The following is a 15156-nucleotide window of genomic DNA, read 5'->3' as shown; positions in this document are numbered from 1 at the left end:
CTCCAGCAAGAAAAAATACACCCACTCTAAATAACATGTTAACAAATAAACAATTTAAAGAACGAAATAATGTTTTCATGATGTGGTTAATCTAAATGCAGACATGTGATGTTACCCACGTAGTACAAAAGTCTTCATTAATAGTCAATTGCTGATCAAAACAACCTTGAATAAAGAAGACATTAAATAAGAGGAACCCAAAGGGGAAATAAGGAAGGTTTTAAGATCAACATTCATCTCAACCTATCTCTCCTCAATTTACTTCATTATGTTTTCATTTAATCTTAGAGGATGTTTTTCCTTCTTTTTTTCCCTTTTTTTAATTTTTAAATGCATAACAAAAATGTCCATGATTCTTGGAACCTGTTACTTAAGAAAGACGTCAAATAATAAAGTGAATCTTACAGAATATGCAGATTGTAAGAAAATAAAAAAAGACAACCCCTAACATTTAATTTATTCATCCTTGCTAACGTGGACTGAGGTTTTCTTAGAATCATGACGGGTACTCTGCTATTTTATGTCCTGGTCCCGTTTTAAAATCCTGCTCATGCATGTATTGATTGAGTCATGTCATGGAACCAGCTCATATGTCTTGTAAGGATGGGTACCGGGCAGATATCCGTGCGATAGTGATAACATATTGGTGAGTCGGTTGGTACCCAATAGCGTGTGAATAAGTGATATGGATAAAAGTGGAGAATCAAGTGTCGGCTTTTAAGTGAAATTGAAAAAAAGATCCGTCTTTGAAATGTCCTGAATAATAATCAGAATCTTAAGTGAAAATTTTAGGAAAAAGTCACTTAAAAATTTAATATTCTACTCATTTTAATACAACACAAATGACTTTCCAACAAAACATCTAGGTGCTTTCTGCTTTCTACAAATTATGTCACCCAATTTTCAAGAAGAAAAAAACATGATAAAAATATAAATTCATACATGCAGCTCGCTGTCAATATCTAGCATCGGGTAATATCAAGAAATTCAGACATCTTGTCTATGGACCTCCGACTGCAATGGTCCCATGACAAAAAAGATTTCTGAAATTGCAAATAATTGAGGAGACTGTTCACGTACACGTTTCACCATTAGCGTCAATGTTTCTGAGTGTGTTAATAGGAACATCGTGAAGCCTACTACACAGGAAGAGCTTCACTATAATTCACTGCTTTAATTGTCTCCTAAATGGCAGTCCATACTCAAGTGTTCCGGAGTGAGTTGTCAAGTACTTCCGATTCTGAACAATGGATTAGGCTAAAATTCCATCACATGGTCAGTATTGACACAGGAAACCATGGTAATAGTATCAAGTTGATTCCCCAATTCTAGCAAATGTAGCACTTCCATCTACTGTACACATTTCAGTGTAGATTGAGAGAGGCTGGAGAAAGACCTGCTAAGTCATTCATTCATGGGTAAATCTCTCTTCCACTTAACTTCATCTTTCATTCGTGATCAGAATATTGATAAAAAGAATGCTTTGAATAAATGCTCAAGTTGTGTTTTGAATGTTGCCAATTTATAACAAGTTGCAGTGCAGCACCCATGCATCAGGGATGTAATAGGCTGTTGAGAAAAAAACCTCAACTCTGATGCAAAGTGCAAAAGCATGTGAGCTGAAAACTTGCGATCATGAAGCCCGATATTATTACATTTATCTTTGGTTTTAAAAGCCCTACTCTGCAATCTGAGGCGTTATTATATGGTTTAATCTTCTTCTTTTTTCACGAATTTGTTCCTTTTTTTTGGGGGGGGGAACACAAAAATCAGAATTCCTATTTTTTCAGGGGACTCTCAAAACTCGCGTCTGTCGAATATAGAAGTTTTTGAGGGCCTACACAAAATATTGATGAGCTCGACGCACTGTTTTCTCCTTATTTAGTGGGGTGCTCCCCTCAACACTCATAACATGGAGGGGCTAAAAAAAGATCCTCCATTACCTTGAAATACAAAAGAACCTTCAAGAAACTGACAAGTTCAAAGAATAAAGAATAAATCATCTTACTCATGGCAATAAAATTCAAATCCATCTACAAGCGATAATTTATACCAGGTGTTCTATTTTCAGTCTTTTCTTCTTTCTGTTTGAAGTCCTCATCCTTTCCCTAGAGACCACAAAGTGCCAAATCTCAAGTCCCAAATATGGACAGAGAAATTAAAGCTGAGAATTCCAGCTTCTTGGTAGTATGTTATAACCATTACCACGGTGACGTATTCTACATATCGACTGACAAGAACAGATATCTATGGGATCATAGATACTAAGTCATTTTCCGGATGTTTCCGCACGCATTATGATCATACATGTATAGAATTCAGCCATTTTGGTTGCTACGGACTAGCATCTGGCATTTTAAAAAACTTAAATACTTTTTGTCCACTTTAATATTTTATCTCATGTGTTATGAAATTGGATTAAATATATAAAAAAAGGTTAATGGCCTAACAATTCGACCCTAGAAGCAGACTTTGAGAAAGACTCTGCTATGGTTGAGACGTCAGTCAGGCCCCCGCTAACTATTTTTTGCATTTATACCATACATATGTCCTTTTGGTTGGTATGTAATTTGATGCACTTGATAAATGTTTTTTATTAGACAATAAGTTTGCAAAATATCCTCCGGTTTATTGAATAATTGCTATCTTTGAATCTAGATAGGCCCAATAATTCATAATTCCAGGTCGGATAGTACAATTACCAGCAGGATACAACCCACGCTTCTCATGGATAGAAAAACAATTAAATTTCAATCCAAACTAACTCTGTGTAGATACGTGACGCTGATTTAGATGTCTCAATGTAATTATGTAAAACTCAAAGCTGGATTGAGAGGTTATTGATACTTCTAAATAATTCACACGCTCTAAAGACAGCTGCCGTTGCCTTTTTATATTTCCCGCAATCAAATCATTCTTGCAAGTGTCTGTCAAACTGGTTGTTATTGTGTGGAACTATTGACTAACATCTATCGGCATGGTGCTTAGAAGCTTTGAGGATGAAAAATCTGTTATACAATCAAAATAAACTGAGAATATTCTTGGATCATTATTTGATGCAGGGTTCTGCCCACAGTGGTCGGTGCCGGAAAACCCGCTCCGCACTCAGGAATCCCCAACCACCACTTGAAGAATTTTCTCTATTTCCAACTACCACACATTTACAAAATTTTGTAATTTATCTTGCCAAATAATTATTAACAAAACGTTTTAAGAGTACACAAATTGCTATCCAAAACCATTATTTTTAACTACCTGGTTAGAGTCTAACTCTAAGAATTAGGGACAAAATATTTTTCGCCACTACAGAAATCCTTGGCAGAACCCTGTTGATGTGATGCATTTGATTCATGGGAGTCATTTTGATTAGATCTAGACAATCTTGTCTGACAGTGAAGGTTTGTTGTATGGAATGACCATGACAATAACAAAGGGTTCTACAAAAGCTCATTATTGATACAACTACGTCAGGTCATAGGTCAAACCGCATCTGACTAGATAGCGAGCTTAGAGAAGTCTGTTCCAGCTACCACCATTGTACCACTCCCTTAATGAGAAACACTTAATAGGTACCATGGTGACTCATGCTCAAAATACTAAAATGACTTTTAAGATTGATCTTGAACGCCTGTGGAGTGATGAAAACCATCACAGCATTGATGTGGAACTGGTTTATAGACGGAGCGGAGAGGGATCGGAGAGAGAGCAGGTCTGGAACAGTGGCCTTAAATCAAGCACCATACATCCTGCAAGTCAAGAACCTTGGGTAATGAAACCACAAGAGTGAAACCCGATGCCTCTAAATCCAAACAAAGAAAATATTCCAACAAACCTAGAAGACCAAGAGGTAACCCAACACTGCATCAATATTCTGGACGAGTTGATATATTGCAATAAAGTAATCCATGAATCTTTTTCTTTATTACACACTTTGTTTTCACATAGTTTACTTTATGAAGGCAAATCTTACCCAGGCAATTAGTGTTACTGGCAAGGTTTACACTACGAACACATCTAGATATTCCTACCACCATGATGAATGTAAATCTTGCCCAGGCAATTAGCGTTACTGGCAGGTTGTCAATTGTAAGATGAGTAACATGTGATTGCCAATCACCTGTGTCTCCTCAGCAGAATCCATGTCACTTTAATTGACTTTAGACAGTTTGTACAGGACACAACCATGCAGGCCTGATACTTCAAGGAGTCAATGAAGGCAATTGCCTCCATGCCCCCTGGTCATTGCCTTGGTGCCCTTCAAATGCTCCACTAGAAATTTTACAATATCCTCATAGGGTGCACTTTACCAAGGAAAACATTCCTTATTTTTGTGATGCCCTTGCCCTTTCAAAAACAAAGAATACATGCCTGACAATGTCAAAGTGTAGTTTACAGTAAAAACCAATCTTGGAGCTCTGACGACGAGACATTCCATTGTGGAAACAAAGAAATTAAACTTGGACATGACATTTGTCCATGGTCTCTACTTAATCACGTTTTAAAGAAATAAACTTCAATGATTAGTCACTGAACTTAACAGTGGATGCTGTATCAAGAGGGCCTTCAACTGTTTTACCCATACACTGCTTTTGTAAAGCACTGTACTTTCCCGAGTCCTGTGAAAAACATTCACTGCATACATGTACTCAAGTGGAATTCGAACCCCTGACCTTTGCCATTCAAGAGCAGATGTCTTACCACTAGACCATCGGATTGCCAGATAGCCAGAGGCACTTTGAATTTGTTTAAGATCAAATAAAATTCTCCTTCTGTAATGCAAATTTAACATCTAGTTCCCAGATATCAGAGGTTTGTGGAGGAAGCATTTCTGCAACCACTAATTCAACAATTCAAGCATTTTCAAGTTTATGAAATCCTAGGCAAAACCTGGATGCCTTTATCTCGTCTTGGCCTTGGTTCCCCTTAAAATGTCAAGTTTTAATGGATCCCTTCTCTGAGACAGTTGCCATGCCACCTAATGAACCAAGTGTCAAGACTGTTACTTTGTTCTGTTTTTGTAGAAGAATTTATAAGAGCCTACATGTTGACACTGAAATTTAACTTCACAACAAACTAATCAACGCTACACGTACATCTTGCCTGATAAAACTGAGAACTCGTACTTAATTCACTTTAATTTGATTACTGATATCGTGACAGCAGAATCTGCAACTCAGTAAACTAAAAAAAAAAAAAAAAAAAGGGAATTAGAATTCAAACTGATTGCTTCCTGTTGAAGATTTCAAATTAGTTAAGAAGAAGAAGAAGACGAAGACGACTAAGAAGCAGATGAAGATGGAATTGAAAATCCTGATCAGAACCTGACCTCAGGCTGAACAGGTAGGATGTTAGTCCCTGGTGGCAAGACGAACGTGTCAAACATTGTTTCCTCGTTAATTCTCCACATAAACACTAAGAGGATTGTTTTGTTTTATCATGCAGAAGAGAAAGAGAGAGGTTTACGAACGTCGTCGTAGGCTGAAGGAGTTTAAGATTACAGTCATCTTATTGTTAACCTCATGGAGGTATCTCTAGTGAATAAAGCCTTATGTGTCAATCGTTGTTTCTTTGTCAAATCTAGAGAGAACTAAGCGGATTGTTTTGATTGAGAAGACAACGATTGGGAAGAAGATTTCTCTTCCAGAGTCCCTATACAAGAAGATTTCTCTTCCGGGGTCCCTAAACAAGAAGATTTCTCTTCCATATACAAGGTTGTTTTTACTTCTCCTTGTAAAACAAACTATCAAAACAACGTGTGAACTTAAGTTCCTTCACTAAATAGTACACTACAGGCAGACAATAATGACATCCTATAAATAGTAGGAAACTTGCAGGTACAACAACCATGTTATAACTCTCTCTTGAGTGAGTGTTGACTCTCAAAAGAACCGATTTGTTCCGAACACTATTGTACTCTGCTCAGCTTCAGGAAAAAACAAAAATGTTCTTATTTTTTTCTCCTGAAGACGAGCAGAGTGTACCATTCAAAACATCGAAACCAGTTCTTTTCAGAGCCAACACTCACTCAAAAGTGAATTTATACATAGTTGTACCTGCTAGTTTACGACTATTTATAATTGATTCTTATCATTTTTCACACCATGCAAAGCTTCAAACATAACTTAATGACATACGTCTTTGTGTCAAACATTTGTACTTGGAATTCCCATTCAAGAAAGAGATGTTTTTTCATTGTGCAAGCAATAAAGGCTTGATGTTTGAGGATTTACCGCCACTCGTCCTTTATCTGACACAATGAATTAGTAGAGGCTGAGACCTAATGTACACCCCTGTCAAAAAGCAGACAGTCTCAATTTCATCAAGTAATTACCATCTTGTGTGTGAGGCGTTCTGTTAATCAGCAAAGAGGCGCTGCTGCTATAAACCATGGAGGAAGAATAAACTAAGACTGTAAGGTTTCGCTGGATAAGAAGAAGGAAAGCATGAAATGAGAAGGGAGGAAAGAATTTGCAACACAGGGAGGAGATTGTTTGGGTTGGAGATTGAAACATAAATCATCAAGGCGTGTTTCATGGCACTGAAAGCAATGCCTCAAGACGCTTTTGATAAAATGGCCTTTAATTTAAATTTATGATACTATATAATAGGAACGAAGAAAAACATAAAAAGGAGAAAAGTGAAATTTTATATCAGGACATATACGCCTCACAACACGAGATGTGCGACCTCATACTAAATTGACCAATCATAAGACTGCAGGATTTATGGAACTTCCAAGTGATATTATCCCCTAAGGTATTACTTACACATCTCACAGAAAACAGAAATAAAAGAAGAAACTGGTTGATCCACAACAGTATCGTTTTGTCCATTAACGACCTAATACAATTGACCACAACTTCCTATGTCGTCCTGACACACTACAACCCCTCTACCTAGAGGCCAAGTTCCTTTTCCATCTTCCATGGAGGTAGATCTCTAATATCTAGTTGGTTATTCGTGCTGCCCTGTAGGCATTAGACTCTTCCTACAATCTTATTCAGCATTCGATCCTTAGTCACTCTTTACATGGGAACAAATCACAAACACATCACTGAGTGTCTCAACAAATGATGAAAACTTGTTGCCAAATTCTAAACCTATATCATTATATTTACTCTATTTATTCATTTTTTTTTTACCGAGGATGACACATACAGCACACTGATCATTTGGGCCCCTCACATAATTTAAACACATCAAAGATTAAATACAAATAGCGCCAAGACTTGGCAGAAAGTGCACAAGGGAAATACTTAGTCCTAACATAAAAGGACAAAAGGACAAACGGACACAATTTTATAGCATTTAGCTTGAGGAAATATCCCAAGGGGCGTATATATTGACTTAAGTCTGTTCTTCAAACAATGTAAGGGTTTGGACATCACTGTCCAAACATATTGTCTTCTTTTCCAAAAGAAATTAAGAAGATTCATTTCAGCGTCAGGAAAGTTCTACATGTAGTATGAATGGCAATTAAGTATTAGTGCTACTCAAATGAACAAAGACAAACAATCCTAATTGAATAGTAAGTTTTGTCACACACACACAAAACTAGGAATATCTTCCAAATCAGAATTGTTTATGTACCTTATTTTAAAAAAACATAATCTCATTATTGAATAACATGCCTTGGGTAAAGATCACACTTTAATAACTAAAACCAAAATATTTGATTTTTGTTTGGGGGGGGGGGGGGGTGATACGATATGGAAATATTTCAGCCTTTAAGGTTTATCAAGCTTCTTGAATCGAGTCATTGATTTCACATCTGTTTATGAGATTCAATTTCTATCTGCTCTGTTAATCTCATCTGATTAGGTCTAGTGATTAAAAACAAAGGCAATAATTATTAGCCTATTTCTGTTGCTTTTGGGGATTACATAAAGGTTGATAACAAGTCAAGAACAAACAAAGATGATTAGAATTTAACCAACTCATGCTTGTTACTGTCTTAGTTTTACTCCCAGTAAAGAACACTGACTCAAAATTGAATACTTCTTGCCAAGTTGTAGAGGCAGGGAAAGAATGAAGGCTTAGTAATTATGAAAAGACATCAAGCACGGAGGGTACACATTAAGAAAGAGGTAGATGAGAACAAATACCCTCAGTTCCACCCTAATATTTTATTCTTAACTTTGCATGACCTCTTCTAACTTGCTATAGGCTGGCTTCCTCCATGCTATAGGGTGCGATATTTCAATCCGACTGTAATTTTGATTGACAGCATTTGGCTGCTGGCACTCTTGATGCGTTGTTTGTTGCTTCTTTTGATATATTTGTTTGCTACTTGATCAACAAAGGAAACATCAAGCCTAGTGCAGCATTACTAATCTCTACTCAACAGAAAATCATCAAGATTAAATTTCAAGTAATTGCCACAGGGTAATCACATATCTAAATAAAGATCATTACATCATTTCTCAATATTGAAAGGGAAAACCTTTGTTGAGAAAGCTTTTAAATATGACAGGTTTCTGAATGTTAAAAAACAAAATGATGAAATTTGCTTTTGTTTTTAAGACAACATTGAGTTTTAGTGTGATAACCACTTAGTCACAATTGACTGATTTTTTTTAACATGAGTTTTCCATAGGATTAATTTTCACAGGTTGTTTTTTTCCCCTTCTTATTGCAGAGGATTTCTTCTTAAAACTAATTATTGGAGAGGAGCTGATGTCTTTTGAGCAAACCAATAATTTATAAATGTATGGCTGAATTTCATTACATAGAAAAGTAGAATAATTGACAGCAGACAGTACTCCTTGTAAAGCCAACATACATAAAAACAAAAAACAAAAAACAAAAGACAATATTTTTGAGTAAAAGGATTGTTAGTGATTTTTGACATTTATTTTTTCAGCGCCCGGGGCAAGTTTCCACTCAATTATGTTTCAATTGTATTTAAGAGCATCTTGGTTCTAAGGAATATAGAATTGATGAATTTTACGACCTAAGGTTTTATCTTCCTCTTGAGACCAGCCTGGATATTACCGCAGCAGGATGTTTCTATAGAAACTCAGTTTTTTATCATCAATTTTAATAAAAAGACAGATCTTTGGATAAGGTTTGATGACAGTTTTCACATTGAATGGAGCTACCTATCGGTCAGGATTACATTGCTAGGAACTACGCAGATAAAAAGATAACAAGAAAGGAGGAAAAAACCAAGGAGGAAACAAGAGCATTTGTGCAAACCTATTACCTGTATCTTTACTGTGTTTAAAAATAACATTGTTGTAGTTAAGGATTCCGAGAAGAAGGTAAATTTTGAAGTAGCAGGAAGTTCTTAATATGAGAAACACTTGAACTCATTCCAAAAACACAACAGAATATTTGAAGTTCAAGGAGTACAGGTTGGCTCCAAAGTTAAATGTACCTTAATTTACAGAATTTAATTTGCAAATAAACTTGGGTGTACATGGCAGCTAACGGTTGGATATCTTCAGACTTGCACCCCGCACAAAGATTGTCAAAATAGGCTTAGATAGCCGAAGCTTGTTAGTTCAAATCCCACTCTTGTCAATTCTTCTCCGTTTAACCCCAAATTAATTTAGACAGTAAAGGCTTGTTCTCATACCAGTAATAGTTACAGCCGTTAGTCTCAAGAAATACAGCAACAGTTGTACCAAGAAAGACAGCAGAATTTGTCAAGAATGAAAGTTGCAGTTTTGCAATAGAGACAGCAGCATTGTTTTTTAGAAGGACAGTAAAGGCACCCTTTTTTCAAGATTAACAGTAAGCAGCAGTTTAGTCAAGAAAGCCAAAAACAACCTTTCTCAAGAACGACAGTAAAAGCAGTTGTTCTTCTTCAGGAATGACAGTAGCAGTTTTTCAAGACAGACAGTAGCAGCAGTTTTGCCAACCACCCGATGCGTTTTGTATCATTAAGACTCTCTCAAGATACAGTCACCATCCCACCATCCCATTCTCCAAAATCCACTTAAGATTGCATTTAAATCTCCCTGGTGTTTTCAATTCGTAATGACCACCTCAAGATGTGTGTAGAGATTAATGGACTGTTACCAATGGAAATCCCTAAGTGGGCATTAAGTCAACATTGTCTTTATTACAAACCACCCAACTCAAACAACCAAAGCAATCAGTATGTTGAGCACACAGCCGCTCTGTACAGATGAGTTTTACACATCCGCTAAATCTTTTGCTTCAACTTGTGCAAATATCGTCAGAAAGCAGAGATAAAAGGTACATTTGTGGGACCATGGCGGTACTCGCTGTACTTATTTCTTCCCCCATGCTATCACTACATGTACTAGTCATGCACCTTATGTATGGATCTAGGGTCCCTGTTCGCTCTATCGTGCATGTCAATCTTTTTATCTTTACATTTTTTTTATTTTTTTTAGAAAAGCATTTTGTTTGTTTAATGTGATCAACAAAGCAATGAAATTAACAGTTTACAGATTAAAATAATACTAGGTACTTGTAAGGGCTTTATCACACCCCTAGGGACGAATCAAAGTGCTCAGAATTTTTTCCTTCCAGGTATGTGGAGCTACTGAGACCTATTCCTTTAAAGCACCATGTAATGTTTATCAGCCATTTAAGCAAATTCCAAGAACATGGAAACATTGTTACTCTTCATCCTGTACCTCTTCAAGATGTTGAATTCCATTAGAATCTTTCATCTCATTAATCTTCAAACTGCCAAATCATCCTCAACCTCTTAGGGTAATTACTTGCGTGTGTACAGAGTCTTAGAAATAACACTTTATAAAGCCATCTATTATTCCACTCAAAGGGTTTCATCTCCTTCAGAATAAATATCAAGTTGAAGCTTTCTCAACAACTATCTTAAAGGCAGTCGTTACTCAGCTACTGTCTAAACACTTCTCCACCTTCCACAGTATTTTCTCGGCCCATATCCATGGCGACTGTTATTTTAGGTCATTCTATTTCCTAAAGCATTGCTTGGACAAAATTACTCGCTTTGACAAAATAAAAATAGAAATGATTTAGAGCAAACCTGTGTAAACATCCTGTGATCAATATTGAATTTGATATTGTGTTATGATTGAAGGGGGGGGGGGGAGGGGGGCATAACCAGGGCCAAATTTCATAGAACTGATAAGCACATAAATTTGCTAAGCATGAAACTTTTGCTTTGATAAAAACAGGATTATCAACCAAGTTTCCATTTGTTATGTATTGCTTGTTACTGGTACTCAGCTGTTGTTTGCTTATTCTGAAAATCACTTGGAAATTTGGTTGGTAATCCTGTTTTTATCAAGGAAAAAATGTCATGCTAAGCAAATTTATGTGCTTAGCAGCTCTATAAAATTTGGCACAGGACAGATGCTGTCAAAGGAAAATCTACTCACTATCATTTGTCCTGCAAGGTGAATACTCCCGAAAATGTGTAAAGTTGTTTGAGCTGACATAGCAAGCTCCGACAGGTTCCCTTTCGTCATTACTCATATCAGCGGTATAGAACCATGTATATCTAGGAGCACAGGCCTGTAAGGTTAACGAGAAGTAGGTCATTGTTAATATTATGGGAGTTTGGATACTTGGTTTAGGTAATAGAGTGTCATAGTAATCTTTGGGGTTTTCCCCCCAACACCTTGGCTTGGGATCTGTTTCTGGCTTGAGGGTCTGTTTGATGTTGTCTTCTTGGTTGGGTTTGGGGAGGTGCTGGGGTTTGGGGATGTGTTGGGGCGGTGTCTTCTTGGTGGAGTTTGGAGAGGTTTTTGGAATGGGGAGGGCTTGGGAGGGGGTTTGGAGATGTTAGGGAGGGGTTGGGGTAGATGGGTTTAGGGGGAGAGTAAGAGTGTTACATGTAACTTACCACTACTTTGCCATCCGGGCCAGAGCTTTTGAGAGAAGCACCAAACCATTGGTGAGATTTATCAGCCACTTGACCTCCATTAGTGTCCAAAGTATGACCTGAAAAGAGTCAGACAGTAAAACAAATTCAGTAAATAACTCTTTTATTTTTAAGCAGATGCAGAGGAGAGTCCAACAGATTCTTCTGCCTTTTTCCCAAAGATTTTCCTCCTTGGTTACATCATCCACCATGGTTACAGCATTCTAAACATGGATACTGACATTCCCCCAAATCAGACGTCTTACATGTGGTTTTTTTGTTAAATCATTTTGTTTTAATGAGAGGTGAAGCTGAGCTGAGGTATTTATTTGATCAATCTACTCCATCAGCGTCTCAAAGTTTCTTGACTGTCACAGAAGACAGCCTTTGGGATTATAAGACAAATGAGACATTCTGACGTCTCAGCAAAGGAGGGTTTTTCATCCTAATGGCAAAATTCTCATCAGTATGATTATCTAGAATTAATTATCACTCCGTTGTTAAGGACCTATCACTTCATTTAAATTGTAGTAGATTGATTATGGCGAAATTGATCATGAATTTAATTTGTTAAGAAAAAGTTTCATTGCATGAACAAACCTTGAAACAAACTTAAGTTAAAATTCATCAATTCAGAAAAATTGTGATCATAAACAAAATAACACCAATTTGACTTTGTTTGTAGTACTATTTCTCCCCCAACATCCTAACCATAATAAACAACCCAGACCTGCCTCTTCCATTGACTGAATTTGTTCCAATTACAAGCTGAATGTAAAGCTTTATTAACATTGCAGTCCATTTGTAAAGACCTGTCTTTCTGCCAGTATTACATTGTAAGACCATAGAGCAAGGACCAAAGACTGACTTATTTTTCTTGCTGCAATGTAAAGACCCGAGGCCTATTGCTTTCTCTGTATTCAACCAAGGACTCTAGCGTGTTAATAGCACAGGGACAGTTAGGGTCAAAGGATTAGCCTGTATCACACACAACTTCCATCTACTGAAATGTTGTTTTGCTGCAATGATTGCGTCTCTTTTGGCACTGTAGACGAAGTCGCCGTTTCGGACACAGCCTTAGTTGGTGTTCTGCTTTTCCAGCACCGATTTTTGCTGAATCTTTATTAAAATTCATTTACAGGATTAGTAGATCTGACAAAACAGTTGCTGGCAGCGTTTACACTTTGTGTAAAAATAATAATTCATATTAATTGGTTTTTACCCATACACTGATGTGTGTTAGCACTGTGTACTCAGTACTTTCCCGAATCCTATGAAAAAAAAAACACAGGCATGTTACACAGGTGGGATTCGAAACCCACGACCCTTGCAATTCTAGAGCAGTGTCTTACCAACTAGACTACCGAGGTTGCCCGGTAGCTGGCAGCGGGTACCACACATCAATGTATGGGTAAAAACCAATTAATATTCTTTATCCCTGATGCAAACGTAACATCTCTTATTATCGTTGCGGTACCCGCTGCCAAAACATAGGATTCAAACTGCCTCTAGCTATCAGGAACCTCGGTAGTCTAGTTAGTAAGACACTGCTCTAGAATTGTAAGGGTCGTGGGTTCGAATCCCACCCGAGTAACATGCCTATAATATTTTTTCACATGACTTGCATCTGTGTATGGGTAAAAACCAATTAATATTCTTTATCCCCGATGCAAATTTAACATCTCTTAATAATAATTCAGCTGTTGATATGCCTGTGACTTTTCTCGCAGAACTTGGGAAAGTACAAATGGGTCTTATCACGTATCCACCAATAGCTGATCAAGGCACTTGAACAAAGAGAAACACTTTTTAAGACAGCTGAAGTTTTTATGAATTATGAGACTGATTTATGTAGCACCTAAGGGTTTACAAGGTGCTGTGATGCACTCAGCAGCGCCAGAAACATCAGGGGAAAAACCTTTTCTTAGCGATAAGTGCAACTTCCAAGGCATTACACAACAAACAGGATCTTGGGCTTTACGTTCCATCTCGGAAGGACGAAGCAATAATGGTTAAGCCTCTTGCTTAAGGACACAAGTGTCATGATGGGGACTCCAATCCATTAATCAGAATTACCAGAGCTTGAGTCCGTTGCGCTTGACCATTCATTCCATGCATAACATAAATATATCATGAAAAACCTGTAAGATGTTTTATAAAATTTTACAAAAACAATTTTGTGAAAACAGAAAATATATGAACTTAGTTTAGGTAGTTCCTTTTTAATACAAGTAATTTTCAAATAAAGAAACATTTTCTAGTTGCATAGGTTTATATTCTTAACACCACTTCTTCTTATTCTTAACTTATCTTACAAGGAATCTTGAGCAAACACCTTTAACCCTAGCTCTTCATGTGGACTCACAACCTTAATATAAAGGTAGTGTGTACTGAGTGTTTTTGCGTTCTTTTTGGGGAGGGGGAATCAAATTTTTATAGATCGAGACCCAACTAGAATCCAATAACCTCCTGCTTTCTAGAGCAACCCCTTTACCTATTTGACTTCCAAGCTTGCCTGTTACTGTTGTTGCCACCACAATATACATTTCTTAATTTATTAAAGTCTTCCGGCCAGGAATTTTACACATTGAATTTGATTTGCGGAATTTACAATGAGGCAAATCAAAATGATCTTACCTTCTGTGTCAAATGGTATTTGTTGACAAGGCCCAGGCGCATTCAGTGGTGCCGTGGGGCATTTATAGACTGCACCCCCTTCAATCACATCAGGCTGCGACGTTTGCGCTTTTGGCGCCCCAACTAGTAACCTGTTATGAATAGAAATAAGAGGATATGAAAGTTAAAATGGCACAGAGATGGTGACGTGATTTGACTGCAATTACCTTTTTGTAAATCAAAGATTTACTGTTAAAGCTCCTGTTACAATATGATGAGTTGTAAGGTAGTTCTACTATTTATCATTTTTTCAAACTCACTTCAATGAGACATAATATTATGAATTAAAGATACTTGTTAAGCACCTTACACGTAGCCTCAACGTTAAAGCATTTTAAGCATATAGGCTAATAAAAGTTGGCCTACAACATTTTTTTTTAAACACAAGGAAATATAAAAGTACAAGTAGAAAAGTCTTAAACCAACACAAGTTTGCTTTCAAACGATTTCTGAAGGCCATTGGACACTTTCGGTAAATAGTATTGTCCAAAGGCCCACACGTCATGTATCACAACTTGTATATAAAATAAAAAACCTGTGAAAATTTAGGCTCAATCTGTCATCGGAGTCGGGAAAACCCTACATTGTTTTTGCACGTTTCGCGGTGTCATGACATGTGTTTACTATAAATCTGTAATTCTCGTAGTCGAGAA

The 15156-nt window shown here is 37.0% G+C and overlaps 1 protein-coding gene across 1 annotated transcript in view; it reads right to left on the bottom strand.

Moving 5' to 3' along the window:
• Window positions 1–15156, bottom strand: part of LOC139949065 (integrin alpha-8-like) — a 68652-nt gene that overhangs the window by 38001 nt on the left and 15495 nt on the right. Inside the window, exons 2-4 of the mRNA XM_071947467.1 lie at window positions 14465–14595; window positions 11810–11907; window positions 11343–11478 (exon numbers count right to left, since the gene is read on the bottom strand). Of these exons, the coding sequence (XP_071803568.1) occupies window positions 11343–11478; window positions 11810–11907; window positions 14465–14595 (365 nt within the window). The remainder of the gene's footprint in view (window positions 1–11342; window positions 11479–11809; window positions 11908–14464; window positions 14596–15156) is intronic.

Source organism: Asterias amurensis, chromosome 16 (assembly GCF_032118995.1).
Source record: "Asterias amurensis chromosome 16, ASM3211899v1".
In the NCBI taxonomy this organism is placed as follows: Eukaryota; Metazoa; Echinodermata; class Asteroidea; order Forcipulatida; family Asteriidae; genus Asterias; species Asterias amurensis.
Note: the sequence above shows the minus strand (reverse complement) of the source record. Positions and strands in the feature narration are given on the sequence as shown.